General features: G+C 38.7%; 1 protein-coding gene across 1 annotated transcript; it reads left to right on the top strand.

Annotated features, from left to right (window-relative positions):
• The first annotated feature begins 3,264 nt into the window (after positions 1-3,264).
• On the top strand, positions 3,265-16,602 carry tbc1d2b (TBC1 domain family, member 2B). Its single transcript, XM_026310536.1, is given in 14 exon segments — positions 3,265-3,294; positions 3,296-3,667; positions 4,515-4,665; positions 6,449-6,623; positions 7,729-7,880; positions 8,072-8,325; positions 9,587-10,030; positions 10,169-10,279; positions 10,450-10,646; positions 11,531-12,025; positions 12,105-12,222; positions 12,404-12,589; positions 13,713-13,834; positions 14,082-16,602. Coding segments are annotated over 14 exon segments (2,991 nt in total). The 5' UTR covers positions 3,265-3,276; the 3' UTR covers positions 14,278-16,602.
• Positions 16,603-16,645: the final 43 nt, after the last annotated feature.

Below are 16,645 nucleotides of genomic sequence, written 5' to 3'. Positions count from 1 at the left end.
CCCTGATAAAATCGAATTTTTCCCAGCCCTGTTTTTGAGACTAACCCACCTCCCCCAGGGCTGAGACAGTCGTCATGAATCACCTCAATTTCAGGTTCCACGTTTCTGTTCTATGGTGCGCAGTAGGAACCCACTGTGGGCAATAACCAGAAGCAGTCTGTGTCACACTGAACGGGATGAGGTTGGATTTAATTGCTCCAACTTTGATCTCGAAGGACATACAACTACTGTATGTATATGTATATATATATATATATATATACATCCATCCATCCATTATCTATACCCACTTACTCCTGATTAGGGTCATGGGGGTCAGCTGGAGCCTTTCCCAGCTCTCTTTGGGTGAAAGAGATATGGAAAAAATAAGACAAAGATCACATGAGAGCCAGGTTTGTACAATCTTTAAAATATGAGTTACAGTCATCCAGGTGAGAATAAATGCATAAATGAATAGTTTTCAGGCTCATGGTAGGTAAGAATTTCTTGATTTATAAGCTAGAAACACAACTACACTGGATGGATTGGTAAGAAGCATTGTCATTTTTGGGTTAGCAACATCTGCACCTGTTAAAAGGATTTCAGTTTTTTATGGGTGTAATACAATGAAAAAATTGAAACTTAAACTCAGATGAAGTCTGAGATTGGTCAAGTGTGGTTTTCAATGTCTTCAGTTTTTTTTTAATTACAGCATTCATAAAATACAAATGTAGACAGTCATTATCCGTCTACCAAGCCAAATCTCTCTACGCAATAATGACATAATAATTATTTAATGGTAAGTATTTATGTTCCATGTATGACTGTATTGTGACACTACCATGACCTAGAATTTCAACATCTCAGCAGCACTGTCTTACATTTTTTTAAATGTCTTTGTGAGTCATTAGACCCCCTCTGGAGGGGTTTCAGTGTCAAATGTTACCACTGGCTCTGTGTTCGTAAAAAATCCATTCGACACTGTATGCACTGTTTGCACAGGGGAATGTTAAGTGCATACGCAATATAGAAATGTATTTTATCTCTTCCATCTGTGAGGTAAACTGATTAAAGATCTGAAGCAGAGTCAAATTGTCAGACAGTTGTCAGACATAATGCTCTTTAAGATCTTTTTTAGTCTGACATCCAGCACCTACGAGGGGGAGGTGAATCATTAAAAGGTCAAAGTCGCTTAACGGCTGTAAAATGTCATTACAACAGAACCACATCACCTTTGCTTTGTTTTACACATGGGCCAAAACCCCCCCAAAAAATTCTTACAAACCATAAGGACCAACAAGGCAAAGCAAAGTAACTAGGTGTGTTTCCAAGCATAAGATTAGCCATGATTACTTTCTGTGATCCAGATGCACCGTGTTAAAACTTGTTTAGTTCTGCAGCCATCAATTAAGCTAAGATATCTTGAAGAGCTAGTTTATTTGTGCCCTTTCAGGGTGAGCTCTGAGGCAAGTACAGGAAATGTTCTAGCAGGCAAAACTCTTTTGTCTTAGTTTAAATATATGGGTAACATATATTGTACAACCAACATCATCACTAGATTGATTTATTGATCAATATACTGAATATCCCATGTATATTCAGATACTGTGTTTACCATAAATAAAATTTAGGTGCTGATCTTGTATTTCATTTGTATTTACTATTTTATATCTATGTCATGATTTAAGGATAAGCAATATACTTTCTAAATACATACATATATATATATATATATATATATATATATATATATATATATATATATATATATATATATATATATATATATTGCATCTTTGCTTTAATTTGATAGAGGGATGGTATAGGTACATTACAAACAGGAAAATTACATTCAGCAATGATTAACAGACAGAATTAAACTTGTGATTGTCTGGTTTACATTTTAACTGCTATACTACAAGAAAAATCAATAACAATCAGTTTTGCTTTGTTACATTTCTTCATGGCTGCATAGTTAGTGGTTAGTGTGCAGATTAAGACCGAATTATGTGCAACAAGACTGCAGAGTCAGAACATCAGCTGATATTCCTAAATAATGTGTTTAATCCAATAAGCATAAACCACTTAACACTGAGAAAACCTACCTAATGGTATTATGTCATAGTATTACTGCACTTTTCACTAAACATTACTTCATAGTTCTCCTCCACTGTATTTCATTCACATATTATTTACTATACAAATTATTTTCTATGACCCATGACCAGTTAACACGTGACAGTCACATTGTTATAGATCAAACTATGCAAAAAGATTAAGCCAAAGAGCAATCTACATAATGCAAGTTACCTTCTCATCAACTACAAAGTTACCATCATTTGTTAATTCTTCAATAATGTTGTGGCAAAAACCATTGGATGAGCAATAAAGTGAGTGCAGACAGAATATATTTCTTGCAAGAAAGGAGCAAACCAGAATAGATCCCAATGGATCAGAGTCTTCTTCAGTTGTTCCCCTGTTGCTCAGCTCCTATTAGGCTGAGGCCGCTACTTATACAGATATGCAATGTAAATGCAAATAATCATTCACATAATCAGATAATTAAGTCTGTACCTCCCTATTGTTCTACAGAGTGATTCCCTAATAAGGCTATATTCTAAAACTCTATATTCTCATTTAACAGTTAACCCTCCATCCTGGGCCTGCTCTCTTATACTTGTCCCTTCCTCACACCTAGTGTTCTAAGGAACCTTTCTCCCAGATACTCCTCACCAACATCATTGAGAACACTGTGTCCCTTAGTGTCAGACTATACTAGGTCAAGAAGAACATAAACATCAGATATGATTATGAACAACACATGAGCCATGGTGAACTCTATGAATCAACCTGTAAATGAAATCCTGTGAAACCTGAAAAACCAAGAATACAGTAAGAAACAATAAAAATCATAATCAGTAACAAAAATCAATCATTGAAACTGCAGAGTATTTTAACTACATTAGGTAGTCATATGAGGTGTGCTGTGGGTAATTGCACTCAAAGGAAAGTTTGCTATAAACAGTGATAGGGGCCCAAATACACACTTTTTCCCAGAGGAGACCCCTACCTGATCAATCCAGTCATGTTCACCATACAGTTTTAGATATTTTATTTTGTGCCTTTAATTTTGGGAAGCGTTGCTTTATTATACTTTTTGCTGCAGTACCTCATCTTGTCAAACACCACCGCCTAGGGGTCCTCCTGCCTCACACACGCTCACACGTCAACTTCGAAATAAACTACACCTCCCATGATACCCTGCTCAAAGACCCGGGCAGTCATGCGGATGGTAACATGAGTGATCATCCGCTGGGCTTTCACGAAGAAGAAACTTCGAGGGAAGATGCACGAAGGGGAGGATGGCGGTGAAACGAGCTCCTGCACAGGTTCGCCGATTTTGGCCTCTAAGTCTTTGGATGTGGCCGAAGTCGAGGGAGCGAAGGAGCAGACCTCCAGGCTGTGCGGCTTCTTGAGCAAATTTTCCGGCAAGGGTCCTCTGAGGGGGTACAAGCCCAGGTGGTTCGTGTACGATTCGAGGAAATGTTATTTGTATTATTTCAAGACTCCTCAGGATATCTTGCCGATGGGTCACATCGAAATAGCCGACGCGTGTTTCAGCTACGACGTGGAGGGAGAAGAGGGTCAGTTTGAGATCCGCACTGCCGGAAAGGAATTTCTGCTGAAGGTAAAAACATAAAAAACTTTTCTGCATGTGTAACTTACCGTCATAAGTTTTTTTTTGCGATGCTGCCCGTCATATGTACTTTCTCACTGTGCAGACACACCCATTCTCACTTGGCAGAGATTTGCTTTTAAGCTTCACATGCGAGTATTTCTGCTGACAGGGATGCGATTTGACAGTTTTAGGTAATTTGTGAAAGGGTGGTTAACGAAAAAAACTAAAAAGTCCTCCACATAACGTGCTTGTCAGACACGATCAGCTGATCGCCCCCGAAGCGGGCTGTTTACATTTAGAGATATTTTTCGGCTGATTGAAATGCACATGAGCTCGGTCTGCCCTCACGATATTATTGTTTTGTGAAGGGTTACAGCAGCTCATGTGATCGCCCCCTTCGCTGTCATGTGACTGTGAGGATCTCGTACAGACAGGTGGCCCTGGTCTCGCTGGGTCTGGCTTCCTTCTGAAGTCTGCGTGTTTTCAGCAGATGGTGTGAATGGTTAAAGCCAAGTAGTCTGCATGGCCCGAGGCCGGAACTGAGACTGAAACCAGCATCTGCGCTCATTCACATGACAGATCTTAATTGTAACCTGTTTTTTTTTTAAGTGCTCTCAGGGTGTTTCATGTACTTTATTTTAACACCAGCGCTGTTATTCCTCTGGATAAGGTGTCATTCCAGTTATACTGATGTTTTGTGTTGTCTTTAAAGCCTCTCTAAATCTCTAAAATGTGACTGACTTGTATCAGAAGTTTGAAATGACCATGTATAAAGTAGAAAACTGTAGTTTTATCTGTTCAAGTGACTTTATGTGTGTGTGTTTTTTTGTTTGTTTGTTTGTTTTTCTACTTCTAGGCCACCAGCAGGCAGGTGATGCATTACTGGCTCCAGCAGTTGCAGCAGAAACGCTGGGAGTACAGCAACACACGAGGCTCGGGCCAGAGAGACAGCTGGAACTCCCCGACCCTGGCCTACCCTCCCACCGGCCTCGTAGGCAAAGACAATGGTAGGAAGGCTTACGCACACGTGCACTTGGTGTGTATGTACAATGTAGACACCACCTGAAAGTAAACACCTTAATCTGATGGAATAATATTTACACATGCTTAATCATGGAGTGGTCCCCACGGTTTTACAAAGAGCTTATGCAGGAGTGGTCAGATTGATTGACAAATCAACAAAGGGCAAAAGACAAGTCTTCTTTATGTCTTGTGTGTGTGTGTGTGTGTGTGTGTGTGTGTGTGTGTGTGTGTGTATGCTTATTTTAATGCACTCAGAAGCAAAATCAAAACAGCTCAGTTGCACTTACATTCATATGGTACAATATATTATAAGCTCTGTTAACCCCAGAATAATGCTGGTGTTCTGCTTACTCATTAAGTGAGTGGTGTGATTATTAGGTTCTAGTGATCTGACCGATGCATACACACCAAAGTTTGGTTTTATTCTCTTCTACTTCATGGGAAATTATAAACTGTTGCGTAGTGGCTGGCTGTGACTGGCTGTGACTGGTCTTTGTACACTGTTAGTTTAGACCCTTATCAATTATTTGACTGGAAAAAACATTGAGTGATTAACTCATTGTTTGCATGTTATCATTTTTTGACATGATTGTAACACAAGTTGTGTCTTTGCGCTTAATTTTTCTCAGCTTTACCAAAAACCACCTCACAGATTTCATCCAGAATTAACCTTTTTTTTTTTTTTTTTTTTTTTTTAATGAGTCACCATATCAGAATCAAATTAAAATGTATGTGATGTATGTTTGTATTGCAACTATTTACCTTCAATATGTATATTTTCAAACAGTTCTAGTTGTCCTGAAAGAGAATCCAGGTTTGCCAATAAGAGACTGACATTCAAATAAATGCAAGTAGCACAAGAGCAATGTTTCTGACCTGGATCTGAAGGATTTAATATTTGTAATAACAAATATATTATATTAGAATGTTGTTAGAATTATATCAAGAAATATTTAAACACTTCCTGGTCTTAAATGCTTCCTGCAGTTTTAGTGAGACAATGAATTCCTCTTACCTTTTGAGCCGTCATACACACAACTAATGTTTTTCATTTTCCAAACGGCAGAAATATGTTATCAGTGTAGGCTACTCCAATATTAATGTAGATGTATTTCATCAAAATTACTGTAATACTTGATTTCGTCAACATTCTGAACTTCAATTTCGCTTTTCTGAAAGTCTTTTATAATACCCTCTGTTATTGCGGTCTTAAAGTCCTTGACCTTTCTGTCAGTGAGCTGTGATGAAATATGTGGATGCAGGAAAGTCCTCTGAAATCAGCCGTTTTCCTTAACTGGAATTTTCCCCTCCAGCTGCTAAGATGATATTGTATGTTTTAGTTTGCTCTTTTTGAATGGCTTGTAGAAGATTAACACGATTAGCCACAGTAGTAATAGCTACAAATTGTAAAAGATTATACTCAGCGTACCAAAACAGACCGTGTTGTAACATGTGTAACCATCTACTAATTTGTTGTGTTAATTAAAGTTTGCACGGGTTTAAAGAGGATAAAAGGATTTGGCTTTGCTTATGTGAATTTGCCGAAGCTTCCATTAGAGGAAAAGGAGTCTCATCCTTGTTGTACTTAAACTACAGTGTAAAGACAGTTTTGTTTTGGTTGGCATGACTTTATTTTGGAATCCATTCAGGGCCATTGTAATCACATTATCTTTACAAACCACAGGCATATCTGAGGTCCTACAAAAGCGTAGTGGTGAATGCATTATTATTGTTATTAGTTCTAATTGTCTCTGTGTTGTATTTCAGACGCTTTTGTCTTTGAGAAACTAAACGACAACATGGAGCAGGTCCGCAGCGACTTTGCCATGGAGACAGAATCGGATAGCGGGGGGATGGTTGGGATCCAGTCAGCCAGGGGACCCACTGCTGCTTCTGCAAACCCCCTCAATTTCTCTCTCAAAAACCTTGGTACAGAGCTCAGGTAGGGCTGAATCAAAGCTTGCTACAGCTCAGCAGAACTATGTTTTTTGTTTTTTTGTTTTTTTAAAAAGGAGATGTATTTTCTAGGCTTTGTTTTGAGTCCCTGATAAACAGGTACAGCTTGTTTGTCTGTATGTGACCCAGTGTATTGAGGAATTAAATACTTCTTTCTGAAGTTGATCACAGTTGAGGAAATGGTTAGGTTTGTAGTTCACTAGTTGTTCTTGCAAGCAGCCATCAGCAGTTCCCTTTCTTTGCCTTACAACACATCTATTCAATGATGCAATGCATTGAAATGCTAAAAATCTGACCTGTTGATTGGAATCTTCTTTGTATTTGTGACAGAAAAACTGTTTACTTATTAAGGGAAACAGGGATCTTGGAGCATTTGAGCTGCAACACTGCTTAGTCCCAATAAGACCAGGTCCCTTCTACCTTGTATAACAATCTAGCTTCTCATATTTGGGTTTATCTAGGGAATGTATGCAGCAAGTAGTTGTTTTCTAATGTTTGTGTTATAACTGAAATTGGAGCCAACAGAGCAGTTGACTGTACCTGTTTTATGTCTAAATTTGTGTGTTTTTGCAGTTATAACTCGTGATCAGAGCAGACACAGCTGAACCTCAGGAATGTTAACCCCAGAACCACGATAGTGGCCTGCTGCTGGTTACATGGCCTCTGTAGACAGCTGCACTGAGAACTGCATTCAGCTGCACACTTTGAACTCAAATTATCCCGTGATCAGTCTCACATTTAGAAGTGTGCAAAAAATTTGTCACACGGCGGGAAGTTATTAATTTACATTCATATTGATATTTTTATTGGTATTTGATTAAAATAGATTACTCAGCTTGTTGACCTGTGTTCTGTATTATTCTTCTGCCATAGTGCCGTTACGTTGCCTGTTAAGGAAAGTAAAGATATGAATGAAGTATTTTTTTGTGCTAATGTTACTGTTTAAAAAGAAGCAGAGCATCAGGCTTTTCCGCAGTTTGTCCTTGATCCCTGTGGGTTTGAAAAGTTTGTAGCAGTCACATAATGTCCATAACACTGAAGCTCCAGTCTTTTCTTTACTCATCCTTCTCGATTGGTTTCTCTTTTCTCAGGAACTCCATGTCTTATCTGAGGCAGGGCAGAGGAGGTGAGAACAGGCGTAGTGTGTTTTACACCGGCAATAATTCCGCAGAGGAGTGGGAGCTGGTGGATGCTCCACCCAGGGACTTCCATGAGCCAAAACATCATTCAGACACTCACAGACGTACGTCCACTTCTTGTTACTTCAGCCCCCCACCTTCTGGCCCGGGTTTATTACTCGGCTTACATTCCCCATATATTTTATTCAGTACTATGTCAAATTTACCAACACTGCATTCTTTAAAAACCTTTTTTGCTTACACCCAACTCCCTACTCTTTACAAAAAAAAACAATGAAATTTTCCTCTCTTCCAGATTCCTTGGGATCAGCTTTTACTTTCGATTTTGTGCGGAACCCATCACGGCCTAGGAAGCTTTTACTCCGAGACATGATGGGCACCGGGAGGTTTGGGCGGAGCAGTGAAACGCGCAGTGATGCGAGCTCCCCAGTGGAATGTAACGGCAGCAAACCTTTGGAGATGCAGCTTCGCCTCCAGAGCCAACAGGAGGAATTGAGCTGCATGCAGCAGGAACAGGCTAAGCTCAGAGAGGAGCTGGCCAGTCAGAAGGTACAGTCATCTTGCACTTGTTTTCTCCAAAGTAATGTAATTTAAAACACGGTTTAATACACAGTTGAAATATCTATTTTTATTATGAGTGGAATGGACTGTTTTAGGCCAGGTGTATTTTTAGGTAAGAACTTTAATATTTTTCACATTTTCCTTGATATTGTTCAATGTGCACATTTAGAAACTGAAGAGCAGCTTTTTTTTCTGTTTTTCCTGTTTGGTCTTTTTTTTTTTTTTCAGTCTTTTTACCAGCTGTCTTAGTCATCTTCAAGCAATTGTAACATCTCTGAGTGATTGCAACAAGCTTCACATTTAACTTTTTTTTTTTGCGTTAAACCACCAGGACTAATTTCATAATGTTACCCATGCTTGGGGAATTCCCAGTTTGACTGGGTGGTTTAGTGTAATTCTGATACTTTCACTAATACAGGAAGACAGTAAATGTTTACTCATGCTTAAGTGAGAAACAAGGAAAGAGCAGTTCTCTCAACAACACAGCCGTGCCGTTCCCTTCCACTACTCTCTGTTCTTGTTTTAGTGTTTTGAGACCAGCTGATTGGTCACAATGGCTGCCATGCTATGTAAAAAATGCATGTGTGTCTGCTTCCACTGCAGTTTGTTACTTTAGCAGGAATTAACTAAGTAACTGATTTCAGCTGTCTCTGCATTGATAACTGGAACTGCTCAGGTCAAATGGACTGAATCGAACATTATGTTCTATTATATTGATTTTTCTCCCTCATGCAATTATTGGGCATAGACTGAAATACTCACATTTGCCCACATGAAATGGTAGATTTTTCCAAATTTCAAAGAATGTATAATATGTAATATTTTCCATCATACCTTCCTATAATTATGGCGCTCACTGTGTTTAAGTCTATTTGTAAAACAACGTTTCTTGAAATAGTGTGAGGATTACTAATTTAATCCACATACCTTTCTGTGGATTAAATATAAACCACTATAGATGAGGTAATAGCTAGGTAATATTTCTTAGACTTTTCACAAGATATTGCACCAGCTGATAACATCAGTAAATGTGATTAGTAGTTAAGTAAAAAGTCGAAAAAAAAAAAACCATATGCACATGTTCTTAAAGAGCACGATACTTTTTGACAAATATTTGAAATCGTCTAAGATAACTGGTGATAATTCAATTTATTCAAATTCACAAATACATTTTTTTTCTGTACAACAGGCAACTAGATTTTGAGAAATGATCCTGACCCTGACAGTTCAAATTCTCTTTAACAACCAGGAGCTGGTTAGACTTTTGCAGCAGACCCTAAGAACGTCTCAGTGTGACAGGGCGACAATACGCCATCCACCTCCACCTCCAGCTCCAGCTCCAGCTCCAGATTCATCTGAAACCACAGGCCAAACCCAAACATCAGTTGCAAGCCAGGACGAGATTATCCAGTTGGAGGCCATGCTTCTGGAAAGAGATGGGCAGATCCAGTCCTTATGTGGCCACATGGAGCGTCTTGCTTTGGAGAAGGAGAGCCTGCAACAAGAACTGAAGGGCCTGAAGATTAAGGTGGGGGAGATTAATGACCAGCTGGGGATGCTGATGGAGACCATCCAGGCTAAGGATGAAGTCATCATGAAACTGTCGCAGCAGAGCTCCGAGCAGAGCGGCAATGCAAATGATGCTGGTTCACCATCTCCCATCAAAGAGCAACAGGAGCTGGACATCCTCAAGGTACAGCAGGAGACACTTAGCTACAAATTCTATAGAAAGATGTGGTTTCTTTAAGCTTTTATTTAATATGTTTTTTTTTTCATGATTTCTTTTTGCTTTGATTAACAGGACCAGTTTTTTTTATTTTTTCACTTTCAGGACAGTCTTCAAGGCTACAAATCTCAGAACAGGTTCCTGAATAAAGAGATCCTGGAGCTGACAGTGTTACGGAGAAATGCAGAGATGAGGGAAAAAGCTTTAGAAGCAAAGGTACAAGCTTTTGTTTAGTGGTTAACAGAGCATTACTCTGTTTACATAAACAGGAAGTCTGAGTAAGTTTTAGTTTTAGGGGAAGTCCAAAGTTTGGTGACCGCCTAACCTAATAAGCCAAGGAAGGAGAAATGACCAACAAGCTGATGCTAATCTCTTCTCTGCTGCAGTATACAGCCCTGGAGGCCAAATTGTGTCAGGTGGAGAGTAAGTATCTGGTGCTGCTTCAAGAAGTGATGAACCCGGTGTGTTCATCTTCAGAGCAGAGCCCTGCTCGCGAGGTCATTTCCAGATTATTGGAGGATGCACTGCAGGCAGAGAATCCTGACCAGCAAGATCACCCCATCCTTAAGCCAAATACTGTCAGGTATGGACTATGCAAAATCCTTGTGAATAGATGCTTTTGCCTTTTGTCCTTATTGAAAAGGTTACATTTTTTTTTAACTGTACTGAAAAGACATTACTTTAAATTTTAATTAAATTGTATATTTAATTAATTAGTTCAGATTTTGTAACAAAGAAAACTTTCAGGCATATCTGCACTGTATGTAGAAAACTCCCACTGTCTGAAACATGTCAGTCCCCTTAGTATCAAATGCATAGACATGGCAGTTCTACAACAAATGCATAGTAGTCACAAGACCTGTTCTACTTTGAATAACAGCTACACTCAGTTTTTCTTGTCTGGAAGAACTAGCTCTGCTCTGACTTCTGTGCAAGCTCAGGCACATCCTCTGGGTTTGTCACAATATATTGTTAGAAATTCAGGAAATTCCTGTGTGATTCACATCTGATGGCAGGTTGGGAAAATGCGGGCACTACAGTGTGACTGATAAAGGATTTTTAAGACGGATACCGATGATTTTAGAATCTGAAGTGCCGATATATTGGCCGATATTGTTTTTTTCCCCCCAAAAACACATAGTATGAACAAAGATTTCCCATAACATTTGTTTTGTGTAGTTTTTTTTTCTAAGACCTTACAAAGACATAATACAGTCTGAAATTAAACTTGTTTTATTGATAGTGAATTGTATTCGACAGCATTCAAACAGTATTTGAATGATATTGAGGTACGACACTTCAGAAGGATTCATCCTCCATCTCTCTATTGGCCGATTATGTATCGGCACACTGGTTTATCGGTTGGGCTTTAGTGGGCACAGCCCAGGTGTAAGAGAGTCTTGCAATGAATTAAACATCACTGATGATCATTTTGCACATTTTCTTTCTGCTGTCATTTCATGTTAGTGAATATGATGTGTATGGCTTCAAGACGGTGCCTGAGGAAGAAGAAGAGGAGGAAAAGCTTGCTGCAAAAGTGAGAGCCTTGGGGCTGAAGTCCCTGTCACTGACAGATCAGGAGGTGTCTGTTGGGGTAAAGTGGGAGAACTATCTGGCCAGCACCATGAACAGAGACTTGGTGCGCTCCCCTGAGCTCAAGGCCCTTATTCGCTGTGGTGTACCCCATGAACACCGGTCTCAGGTGTGGCGCTGGTGTGTCTCTGTCCATGTAAAGAAGTTTCGAGACCACTTGTCACCAGACTACTATGAGACCTTATTAAATGTGGCCCGGGAGAAGCCCAACCCGGCCTCAAAGCAGATCGAGCTAGATTTGCTTCGCACTTTGCCCAACAACAAGCACTACGCCTCCCCTAGTGCAGGTGGCATCCAGAAACTCAGGAACGTCCTAATTGCGTTCTCCTGGAGGAATCCAGATATCGGCTACTGCCAGGGACTAAACAGGTACTGGATGGGATCTAGTTTCTCTCCTTTCTATAGTCTTTTTAGTTAACATTAATTTTACTTCATGTCTTTTCTTCAGGCTGGCAGCCATTGCCTTGCTCTATCTGGATCAAGAGGATGCCTTCTGGAGCCTCGTAGCCATTGTGGAAGTTTTTATGCCGAGGGACTATTATACCAAGACTCTGCTTGGCTCACAGGTAAACAAGTTCCAATGTTATAATGTAAAAGTGGACAACACAGACAAGTTCCAGTGCCCTAGTTAGCACTGTTTTTTCCCCCCTCTGTTTTCAACTGCTGTAAACATTTATTTCTCAGTAATTGAAATAAACTATATAAATAGATCATAAAAATAAAACTATTTTGGTTGTGTCCCTGCAGGTTGACCAGCGTGTGTTCAAAGACCTGATGAGTGAGAAGCTACCTCGGCTCCATGCTCACTTCGACCAGTACAAGGTAGACTTCTCCCTCATCACTTTCAACTGGTTCCTGGTAGTGTTTGTGGACAGCGTGGTGAGTGACATCCTCTTCAAGATCTGGGATGCCTTTCTGTATGAAGGCCCAAAGGTAAGAGGCAGAGGGAAAGGTCAAAGTGTGATCCTATAATCTGTAGTAGCCACAGTTCTACCCAGATATGCAGACAGAGTTGAGAAAAAAATTACATAAGGAGACTTCTAAAAATTGTGTTATAGCCCTTTAGCTGAGTTCATTCGCATGGTAGATGGTATGTTTGATGGTATAGATGGTATGTTTGATGTCTGAGTTTTCTGTTTGGGTGGAAACAAGTTTCCACATGTGCATTCAACATATTAACCCTCACTGTCTCTGAATGTAACCAGCCTTTGTGTTTATGTTCTGTAAGTCTGACAAAGTGGAGTTATGACCAAGCAAATTTAAAGCTAGAGTGATTATTCTCTTTTATTAGTTGTCTACATGTAATGGAAAAATGTTCATTCATGTTGTCTCCCACCTGCAGTGTCTACAGCAGGTTTCGGTCTGTTGTAGTTTGTTGTTTTGGATTCTGCTTTGGCAAGCCTCGTTTCCAACAGCAACGGGCAGCTGTTTTCTACAAAAATTAAAAAAAAAAACCCAAAAACCTATAAGCCCATGGCACATTTTCTGCACAACAATAAATAGCAGTCATGACCTCATGAACACAGCTCCAATAAAATGCTAATGTTACCATCTGTCTGCAAGTGTAAATAGGCAATTATAGCTTATAGGTAAATTCTGCACCCAAGTTTATATAAAAAGAAAAAAAAAATTAAATCTCCAGTCACTTTTTGGCCACTTGGGGGCAGTAGAAACAAGCCATGAACACAAGACTGATGCACTGTACTGTCGGTCTACTGTCACTGTACTATAACTACGGTGAGCTTGTTAGCAGATGTTTTGCCATTTACACATCCAACAGATATGGAACAGTATTAGAAGATATTTGGAGTCGTGTTTTATATGAAAAATAACCAAACTCTTACTATCTGATTCTTCAGCTGCTAAATGTTCCACTTTGTTTACTGCTAAATTTGTTTGTCTGGTGCCAAGCAGAATGCACAGTGGATAATATGCAAATCCTGTGTTCAGACATGCCTCTAAAAGTAATGCATGTCAAAGGAATGATAAGGTGTGGTATATGGGTATACAGGGAAAGATCTAAAGTCGATTTCACTTTGATATCATTTCCCCATAGATCATATTTCGCTTTGCCCTCGCTCTGTTCAAGTACAAAGAGGAAGAGTTTTTGAAGTTGCAGGATTCCACCGCCATCTTTAAATACCTTCGGTACTTCACACGTACTATTCTGGATTCAAGGTAGAGTAACGGCGACTTATAGTTTTATTTGCAGCAATACCTGTAAGCATGATATATCTGAGTACAGAGAGGATAGATTCATAATGAGGATAACATAATTAACCTTGGAGGACCTTGGAAACACATATTAAGTTAAAAAAATTTGGACAACACAGATGTCAAACATCCTCACAGGTCATGCAGAACAATAGAGACCTTTCCACACTAAGTGGATTGTGTGCTTTGTCTTTTTTTTTTTTTTTTTTAGAAAGCTGATGAGTATTGCTTTTGTGGACATGAACCCATTCCCCTTGAGGCAAATCCAGAACCGGCGCTCCTTCCACTTGGAGAAAGTCCGTCTGGAGCTGACCGAGCTGGAGGCGATCAGGCAGACCTTCCTTAGGGAGAGAGAGACGAGTCTGGATGGCCGGAGTTTCGTCAGCGATGATGAGGAGGATAACTGAGCTTATGCTCAAGTACATTTACTGGTGATGTAGCTTAATGAAGACAAAAAGGTCAACTCCATACATCAGTGGTGTGTTTCAGGAGTAAAGGAATGGTTTTTGTCCCAGTGTTGGAGTTGGTCTTCGCATGAAAGCTGGATCAATCAAATTTATTCAAATTTTGAGCACAGTTGCATAAACAGACCAAAATATTATAGACAAAATGAGCTTTCTATCAGTATTCCTGACATTTTTTTTAAATGCCTTATTTTCTGTATGCTGTGTTTCTGTGATGGTCAAAAATGTGCACATCTTATGGCTTTTCTTCCTCCTGTGCCAAGCTGAACACTTCCAATCCGAATCAGTATTTTTTAAAAAGATGGCTATAATATTTTTGTTGTTAGCGACTTTTGCCTGTGGAAGGAATTTTATTTTGTATTGTTTTCATTAGGACTAATTTTTGTGCTTCCTCTGCCCCTACTTCTTTTTTATAAATGTCTTATAAGAAGTCTGTCATTTTTTTTTTTTTTTTTCCCACTGCTTATCTTTTGCGTTTCATTCCTTTTTCTATTGATGCACTTGAATCACATATGCTGAAAATCAGATTTTGCTGAAACTTCAGTCTTGAAGCCATCTGATCAGTTTGTAATTCCAAAATTACATATGCACATCCTTCGCTGCCTCCCAAAATGTTTATTGTTTAAAAGAAAGCTCACAAAAAATTTACAATCACACCTTAAACAATGTGTGAAACCATTCGGGAAGGTTTTGCTGAATTTTCTTTGTCTCAGGATTCAGATTAAAGTAGGGATGCACAAGTTAAGCCATATATACCTTTTTTTTCTCGAAATATAACTTTTAATGTAAAATAATTCATGATAATTCTTAGGTAAAAATTTGTATATTGCTTAAAAATGTTTTCCAAAGACATCTACTTTTGCATTTAAACTTACACTAAATTGCGTGAATGCCACTGGATTTGGTTGCAGAATATTTCAAATTTTTGTTGCCATCAAAAGTCCATGTCAGTGGATCTCTTCAAATTATCTGGCTGTTTTGTAATGTGCATAATTTATTTTCACTTGCCCCTGCCTTAGAGTACTGCTCTTAAACATATTGCTGTGTTCTTGGTTTTTCTGCAAAAATGGGTTTTTAAAGTGTTGCATTTAGTTCCCCTATCTAAAGCACACATGTATTTACACTTATTGTCCTCAGTGTGGCATTATAACATTTGTCTACACAGTGTTTACATTCATTCACAGGTAGACTCCATACAGTATAATGTATAAAGTTTATAAAACTGTGGCTGTGAAGTCTGTCTGTCAGCATGATGGCTGTGTGAAAATGGAAATATCATTTGTAATCTTTGAGGGAAGTATTACAGGAGATTGCTCGGTGAACAGCAAAGTCTTTCTCTCATCAACATCCAGGTACTTAGAGACGACTTTTTTTTTTTTTTGTCACTGTGACCACATTATCTATTACATATACCACAAATCTTGATTAAAAAGAAAACATGTTTAGACTTAGTTGATCAGCAGTGTGAAACTGCTGTTTGAATGGAAACCTGCAAGAAAGGGACAAGTACGTTTTTCTCACTTGGCCTTTTCCTCTTTTGTGCTGTTTGAATGGAAACCTGCAAGAAAGGGACAAGTAAGTTTTTCTCACTTGGCCTTTTCCTCTTTTGTGCTGATGTATTGTTTACACCTTTTCATTTCCTTTATTTTTGATTTACTTTAAACTCTTTACAAAGATGACATTCCTCTTACTTAGAAAACTGTCCATCTTTTTTTCCTGCTCCCAGAATTAACATTAGATTAGATTGGATTAGCATTTTTGTTTTACATCTTTGTTGCACCGTGTGAACAAATAGCAGAATTGTGGTTGATTTGATGATGGAAATTTAAAGGAAAAAAAAAAAGAATCTGTAGAACTTTTTTTTTTTTTCCTCATGAGAGCAGGTCTCTCTAGAAATCAACATTTCCAAGATAAGAAGTTTCCTTAGGTGCATTCATTTTATCAAATGGCTCAGCAGGTTTCAATGTTAACTCTTATCTCAATGCACAACTTCTAATTTGCATGTGTTCTTCATGTTTTAATTTCACACTGAATAAGCTACATTTAAAATTCTTCTGTCTTTCTTTCATTTGCATTTCCCAGCACTATATTGCACAAGTGTAGTGACAGGATGGCTTCAGAATATTATAGGATACTTTTTTCTGTATGTAACTTTGTCATTGTTAATCAGAATCATTTACTTTGAGAACCTTTTATGTTAAAGTAAAAAAGTGACAGTTTTTGTCATACCTGTTAAAAGACAAATTCAATAAAGCAGAGTTGACTGAGTGTGTTGCATCTAATCTGGAGGTATTCAGCTTCATTTAGTGAT

Source organism: Mastacembelus armatus, chromosome 6 (assembly GCF_900324485.2).
Source record: "Mastacembelus armatus chromosome 6, fMasArm1.2, whole genome shotgun sequence".
In the NCBI taxonomy this organism is placed as follows: domain Eukaryota; kingdom Metazoa; phylum Chordata; class Actinopteri; order Synbranchiformes; family Mastacembelidae; genus Mastacembelus; species Mastacembelus armatus.
Note: the sequence above shows the minus strand (reverse complement) of the source record. Positions and strands in the feature narration are given on the sequence as shown.